This window comes from Octodon degus, unplaced genomic scaffold (assembly GCF_000260255.1).
Source record: "Octodon degus isolate 3935 unplaced genomic scaffold, OctDeg1.0 scaffold00037, whole genome shotgun sequence".
In the NCBI taxonomy this organism is placed as follows: domain Eukaryota; kingdom Metazoa; phylum Chordata; class Mammalia; order Rodentia; family Octodontidae; genus Octodon; species Octodon degus.
The window spans coordinates 14,771,442-14,779,111 of NW_004524613.1; the positions used below are offsets into that span (position 1 = coordinate 14,771,442).

The 7,670-nt window shown below is 45.9% G+C and overlaps 1 protein-coding gene across 1 annotated transcript in view; it reads left to right on the forward strand.

The window, feature by feature from the left end:
• Positions 1 to 1,490: 1,490 nt before the first annotated feature.
• Positions 1,491 to 7,670, forward strand: part of L3mbtl1 (L3MBTL1, histone methyl-lysine binding protein) — a 24,145-nt gene continuing 17,965 nt past the window's right edge. The window contains exons 1-6 of the mRNA XM_023714848.1: positions 1,491 to 1,626; positions 1,818 to 2,044; positions 2,357 to 2,498; positions 2,714 to 2,864; positions 2,962 to 3,082; positions 3,767 to 3,848. Of these exons, the coding sequence (XP_023570616.1) occupies positions 1,491 to 1,626; positions 1,818 to 2,044; positions 2,357 to 2,498; positions 2,714 to 2,864; positions 2,962 to 3,082; positions 3,767 to 3,848 (859 nt within the window). The remainder of the gene's footprint in view (positions 1,627 to 1,817; positions 2,045 to 2,356; positions 2,499 to 2,713; positions 2,865 to 2,961; positions 3,083 to 3,766; positions 3,849 to 7,670) is intronic.

Here is a 7,670-nt window from a genome sequence, read left to right on the forward strand (position 1 = left end):
ATATCCTATTCAATACATTAATCATAGCTCCTCTTACTATTTAAATTTAATTAAAGTTAAATATAACAAAATTCAGCTTCTCAGTTATATGAACCACATTTCAAATGCTTAGTAGCCACATGTGGCTAATATATGCTGTGGTGGACTGCTCAGACATAGGACATTTCCATCATCACAGAAAATTCTATTGGATAGTGCTGGTTAGGCATCTGGGACAGCAGCCAACATGTTTTAAGAGTTGAGTAAATTCTAGCTATTAAGTATATTTGCTGCACTGCTAGGTCTTTTTTATGCTCAACCAACTCTTTATTAAATGCCTCTGAAACCTTGCTTTATTAAAGCAGAATTGTTTGCTAACTGGGTTTTTGTGAACTACCTCTTTGCTCTCCAATACATGCATTTGTTCAACATATATTTCAACACCCACTCTGTGCTAAGGTTGGAAGGAGTGGCAGTTGAATGTGTAAAAGCAGGAGCAGGGCATACCCCACCTCCCGGGAATTGGTCCCTGTTTGGGTGAAGGAGATCCTGGCACTTGAAGGATCAGAGGAAGAAGGCAGTGTTTCTTTTATTTATTATTTTATTTTATTTTTATTTTTGTATTTCAGGGAAGGTTCTACAGGGTGTTCAGGGTCTCACTACTAGATCAGACTCATAGTGATCTACCTGTTTATAGCCTCCCAAGAGCAGGGATTACAAGCGGGAGCCACCATGCCCAGTCTCAATTACCTCTCAGCACAGCAGGCCTGGGGATCAGACCGCCAGCCCCTGCACCTGCTTGCAGGCGCTTTAATCTGCTGAGCTATTTGGCTGTCCCAAAGGCAGTGTTTCTAGTGGGGCAGGAGGTGGGGGTCAAGAAAGCAGTGAGTTTGTACTTGCCCCAAGCTATGTCATAAGGAGACTGGCCAAACAGAGCTTGGGCTTAGGCTTGCTTTGTAGTTAGTTCTAAGCACACAATTTGTGTAGTACTCTAACAGAAAGTGGGAGAGGTGCTGGGCCTAGCCAGAGCCACCACAGTGACCCCAAGACCCCAATCCACCCAAGGAGCCTGACCTAGGCTGGCTTCCTAAGATACCTTACTGCCCTCAGGGTGGAAGTTTCTCTGCAAGTTGCTGACTTGAAGATGGCCAGCTTCCCTTTCTGTGAGGACCCCCTTCCCTTTCTATCTCATTACTTTGTAGCAGAGGTCCCCTCCTAGCCAGACAAAGTGGCACCTACAGTCCCAGCTACTCAGGAGGCTGAGCAGGAAATCAAAAGTTTGAGACCAGTTTCAGGAACTCAATAAAACCCTCTTTCAAAATTAAAAAAAAAAAAAAAAGAAAGAAAGAAAGAAAAGAAAAGAAAAAAGAAATTTAAAGGGGCTAGAGCTGTAACTCAGTGGTAGAGTGCTTACTAAATATATTTGAAGGCCTAGTTCAATCCCCATTAATGAAAAAAAAAAAAATCCCTCCTTATTACCATGGGACTGCTTGGCTTGTAGTTCTTTCAGGATGGAGAGTCATACTGAAATGGAGATGCTGAGGACAGTGAAGGGACCTTCCACAGGGGAGGTCAGTGTGCACCTGGTGGCCAGAGACAGCCAAGGTTCCGGCCCTCACCTGCCAGCAACTGCCTTCATCATTCCAGGTAAGTTAAGCCAGGTGTCAGGGGAGGAGAGGCATTCCCATACTGGCCGAAGCAGATATAGATCCAGGGACAGGGTAACACCTTTCGCTTTCCTACACCTGCCTCCTTTCACTTTCCTGTATATGCCAGGCACGATGGACAGAGGGCCACCAGGCTCACCCTGTGCTATGCCTATCTTCATCCGTTCACAGCCAGCACAGCAACCCTTGGCCTGCCCAGCAGTGCCCTAGATATGACCTGCTTTCCTCGAGAGCCAATCCATGTGGGCGCCCTGGAACGGGTAGCCAACAGCGAACCAGTCACAGCCACTGTGCTGCCACAGCTAAGTGCTGGGCCAGTGGCCAGCTCTAGCGCCAGTACCGTGAGACTTCTGGAGTGGACAGAGGCTGCAGCTCCGCCCCCTGGGAGTAGCCTTCGGGTCAGTGCCTGTGGGGATTGGCTGGACCTCTTGAGCGGCAGCTTTGGGGGGGTCTGCGGGCAGGGCCAGAGGCGGAGTCTGAGACTGAAAGGGGGAGGCTGACAGAGATGATAGAACCTGGGAGGGCTTGTGGGGCGTGGCTTAGGGAGAGGCAGCCTGGGATTGGGCCTGTAGGTTTGGGGGCGTGGCTCAGGGCGAGGCTGGGCGGAGCCTTGAAGTCTGCTGGTTAACCAGCGGCAGTGAGGAGGCCAAGGTATTTGCTCCTGAGGTGCATCCAGAGCATGGCTGTCCTCAAACTCTCTTGTGCTCCAGTTCCGGATAAGCGAGTACACACCAATGAATATGGTGGGAATAGAGCAACCACGGAGCCCCAAGCGGCAAAAGGAAGGCATGGCCGAGAGCGAAGATGGTGGGCCCACATCGGGAGGTGGCCGTATGGACACCCAACAGCCCGGTAGGAACCTGCTCCCTGGCTCCAAGCTGAAGCACCACTGAGGTGGGGTGAGGCCTGAGCAATCCAAGGAGCCTTGGTCGGGGGTGTGACCCGAGGCCAAGGTGGTGGCACGGGGTGGTCCATAGTGAGAGGCAGAAAGCTATCCAGTGTGGACATGGGACCAGGGTGGAGGCAGCGCCTAAGGGGGTGGCCTGAGGCCCAGTTGGCCCCCACAGAGGGCCTCCCTCAGGACCCTCCCGAAGATCCTTCTCAGGACCCCTCAGAGAATGACAGCGCCTGTCGGTGCCAGGCCTGCGGACCTCAGCAAAGCGCTGGTCCAGATCTTGGTTCCTCCAGTAATGCCTGCCCTCCGCTGTTCCAGGAGCGGTAAGTGGGGGAGTCACAGACTTACTTGCTCTGTTCAGGACTTAGGAAGGAGTTTGGGTGGTGCATGGCCGAATGGCTAAGGCTGCTCTTCCCTCAGGTCTGTCATAGTAGAGAACTCAGGCTGCACCAGCGCTTCTGAGCTCCTGAAACCCATGAAGAAGAGAAAGCACAGGGAATACCAGAGCCCATCAGAGGAGGAGTCAGAGCCAGAGGCCCTGGTAGGAGGAGTTCAGTGGGGAGGGAAGGGGAAGGCTAGAACAGGTGCCTCAATTCTCACTCTTCTGTCAGTCCAAGACAAGGGCCTGGCCCAGAGAAGACACTCAGAATAACAAGTTTATGTAATTGGAGTGAAATAAATAAATTGCTCTTGATTTTCTGGAGCTCCCATCCTCGTCCAGTATTACGGTTAAGACACATGCATGTGAACTGGTACACAAAGTGGATGTATGGGAGGTGGAAAACTCCCATCTCTGCAGTTCAGGAGATAAGCTAGAGTCCAGGAAGCACAGATCTCCTGGGCAGAGATACAAGGAGACAGATCATAGAGATTCAATGAGAGAGATACAATCAATACAGAGCAGGCTCCCTGAGCTCACTTGTCGTCCCCCCCCCCCCCCGGGAATAAGGGGAATTGTAGTCAGGCTGGGTAACTGCAGTATCTGTGCTCATATGAGTATGAATCCAAATAGTAATAGGCTTGGGCCAGCGAGATAGCCCAAGTGGACTAGGAAATTCAAATGCTAATAGGCTATCTGCTGGAGCTGTGTTCCTGCTGGTGGCCTAGGAGAAATTCTGCCTGTTTGGGACAGAACACACATAGCTCCTACCAGGCAGGGGCTCAAATCAGAGACCAGGCCTTTGCCCTGAGGACAGTAAGCTGGGATCAGGTTTTCCTTCTATAGGAGAAGCGAGAAGGAAAGGATCCAGAGGGACAGCCCAGTGCCAGCACTCCAGAGAGTGAGGAGTGGAGCAGCACCCAGCCTGGTATGGTGCCTGTGTGCATATATTTGAGTGTGTTGTGTGTGTATCTTTGGAGGTGTGAGACTGGGAACATAGGTTGTGGTTGTGCTGGTAGCATGTAACATTGACCATGGGTGGTGTACGTGAAAGAGAAACAGTGAGATACTGTCTGCCTTGCTCATTTTATCTGTGTATTACCTTGTGTGTTTACCCTTTTTTTTTTAATTTGATTGCATGTAATTGAATTCACTACCAGGGAAATCTTGGCTCAGTATCTAAAGACATCAGTAACCTCTATCGGCATCATACATGGCATTGCTTTCCTTTGGTGGTATAGGCAAGCTCACACTGGTCATTGGTCTGCCCTTTTAGTTGGGCAACAATTTTGGTCCTTTTAGTTCAAGAAAAATTGAGCAGAGGTCATTCATAGTCAGCCCTAGGCCCATACCCTCCTTTGTTACCATCTCAGTATCCCCAAATGACAACTGTCAACAGGAACTGAGTAGCATTTGTCACATTTATAATCACCTAGATGCTATGTGGCAATTTGTTTAATGTCTGTCTTTGCCACTCAAAGACTCCATTAACACAAGAACTGAATTGGTTTATTAATCACTGTATCCCAGATGCTTATCCTAGAGCCTGCTGTGGAATAGCTTCTCAATGAATGCTTGTTCAGTAGATGAATGGATGACTTATATGTTGCTGATTTTTCATGGGCTATGGGTCAGTTACATGAGCTACTATTTTTCCTGTCCCAAAGAATCAGAAGGGTGGTACCAGTTCTAAGATATCGTTCTGCCTTGCTGGTCCCTGTACTAGTGGGAGATGCCCAACTTGTGTCCAGGGATCAGAAATTTATAGCACTTCTTCCAAATTTGGCTCACCACAGCCAAATCAAATTCCACTATTGTGTCTTATCCCAGGCAGTCACATCAGGAATGGAAAGGCTTAGCTCTCTTGGGTTTATGGGACTCATAATACACAGAGGAAATAGATAATATCTTACTACTTTTTACCCAGCTTCTCTATCTTGTAGGAAAATAAATTCATAAATTAGTATTATTTTAGCTGGGCTATGTTGACCAGTACAGTGTTAAGTATCTTTATTTTAGTACTTACTGGGAATTGAACTTAAGGCTTCACACCTACCAGGCAAGAGCTATAGTAGTGAGCTACACTTCCCCCTGCTGCCTTATCTTTTATTCATACCATTCATTATCTCGATCTCAACTATGAACTTGAGTGTGACACTAGTTTCTGAGTTTTCCCCTTATCTTTTTTTTCTTTTTCAAGAGAAATAAATAGAAGTTTGCATTCATGACTAAAATATTTTCCACTTATTTTCCGGGTCTTCTCAAAGAACTGGGGTAGGGGTGGAGGCAACACTCAGGATTGCCTGAGTATCCTTCTTGTATGTATGTGTGTGTGCACGTGTGTGTAGAATCTGTGTTACCTGCACTGCCTTAGGTGGTCTGGTGGTCAACTGTTGGGTTCCTGTTGCACAGAGCAGAATGTCTGGTGCTGGTGGATTGTTCCAATGGTTTACAAGTTAGGAACATGTGACTCATATATACCTTAGACCTTCTCTGTCATGTATTTTCTTCAACTTTTTTTTTTACATTTATTTATTTATTTATTGTGTGTGTGTGTGTGTGTGTGGCCAGCTCAGCCCACGAGGGGGCGGGGCTGGCTGGCATGTGGTGCTAGGGGATCGAACTGTGGTCCCTGTGCTTTGCCAAGCTTATTCCAAGTAGGTGCTTTAGACCACTGAGCCATCTTACCAGCCCCCCCCCCCTTTTTTTTTTTTTTTTTTTTTTTTTTTTTTGAGACAGGGTTTCACTATGTAGTTCAGTCCGGCCTTGAACTCACAGCTGACCTCTTACCTCAGCCCCTTGAGTGTGCTGGAATTATAGAACTGTGTCAACCCACCCAGTTTTCTTCACCTTTTTAAAATTTTTTTATTTTTTTGATACAGGGTCTCGCTATGTAGTTTAGACTCATAGTGATCCTCCTGTCTCCACCTCCCTTGCACTGGGATTACAGGTGTGCACCACCATGTCCGGTTTCAGTGGCTGGCATGCATGACCCAGGATTAAACCCAGGTCCTTGCACTTGCCAGGCAGGCTTTAGACTGCCCAGCTCTCTCCTCCACCCTTTTCATCACCTTTCCAACTGCTGTTTTGTGTGAATAACCTCTGACATGCCATTGCAAAAGGCTTCACGGCTTTTGGACAGCTATTGTGACCACTTAGCATCCACTCATAGTTTCCTGTCATCTTGCGCTCTGCCCACATCCAGATCAAGCATCTGTCGTGGCGCTCTTCGGGGTGGACTCACTCCCAGATTCACTCTTCCTATTGTGTTTCCTTAGAGTTACTTTAGAAAAACCTAACTGGATTATTTATCCTCTTCCTATTAATTCTTTACATAGTTTGGATAGAACCCTTTCTATTTATAGATATTTTCTTCCAGTCTATATCCTGCTTTTTCTTTTCTAAATAATGCCTTTTTTTTTTTTTTTTGCATAACTGAGGATTGAACTCAGACTCTTGTGCTTGCCAGGGAAGCACTTATTCTACTGAGCCATCTCCCCGGCCCCTAAATGATACCTTTTGAGCAGCAAAAGTTTTCAGTTTAGTGTCTAGTTTATAAGGTTTTTAAAAAATGATTGGTTCTCTATGTATACATTTTATGAGGTTTCTAATAGCTTTCTTGAGATATAATTCACATAGAACATACAGTTCACCCACTTGAAATATCAATGGCTTTTTACTGCATTTGGAGTTGTGTAACTCTCACCACAACCAGTTTTCAAAGATTTTCATCACCTACAAAAGTGACCCCCTACCCATTAGTACCATTCCCTTGGACCTCCTCCAGCCTTTGGCAGACACCAGTCTGCTTTTTGTACATTGCCTATTTGGGACACTTTATGTTGATTATGTGACTTTGTGACTGGTTTCAATCACAATATTTTCATTATTTCAAGGTTAAACCATGTTTTAGCTTGCATCAATACTTTATTCCTTTTTATTTTGTTTTTGTTTGTTTGTTTTGTTTTGGGCAGAGCCAGGGATTGAACTCAGGCCCTTACGCTTACCAGGCACTCCTTTTTTTTTTGTTTTTGTTTTTTGTTTTGTTTTGTTTTGTTTTTTGCAGAACTGGGGATTGAACTCAGACCCTTGCGCTTGCCAAGGAAGCGCTTATTCTACTGAGCCTTCTCCCTTAAACACAGACACTGCTTTTTTTTGTTTTTGTTTTTTGTTTGCACTTGCCAGGGAAGCGCTTATTCCACTGAGTCATCTCCCCAACCCTAATACCTTATTCCTTTTTATTATCAAATAGCAGTCCATTATATGATACCACAGCTTATTTATTCATCAGTTAACAGACATATAGGTTGCTTCTGCTTTGGGGCTATTATGAATAATGCTAACTAATATGAACATTTGTTTACAACTTTTTGTGTGGATGTGTGTTTACACTTTTCTTGAGATTATACCTAGGAGTGGAGTTGTTTATTCTCATGATAACTCTATGTTGAACGTTGTGAGGAACTACCAGACTGCTTTTCAGGGCTTCTTTTTTTTGGGGGGGTGACGGGGGTGAGGGTGGGGAGTAATGAGGAATCAAACTCAGGACCTTGTGCTTGCCAGGCAGGTTCTTATGCCTCTGAGCTATCTCCTCCTGGATTGCTTTTTAAAATGGCTGCAACATTTTACTTTCCCACCAGCGATATATGAGGATTCTAGTTTACCTGTATTCTCACCAACACTTACTACCACCTGTGTTTTTCATTTTAGCTGTTGCATCAGGTGTGAAATGCTATCTCATTGTGGGTTT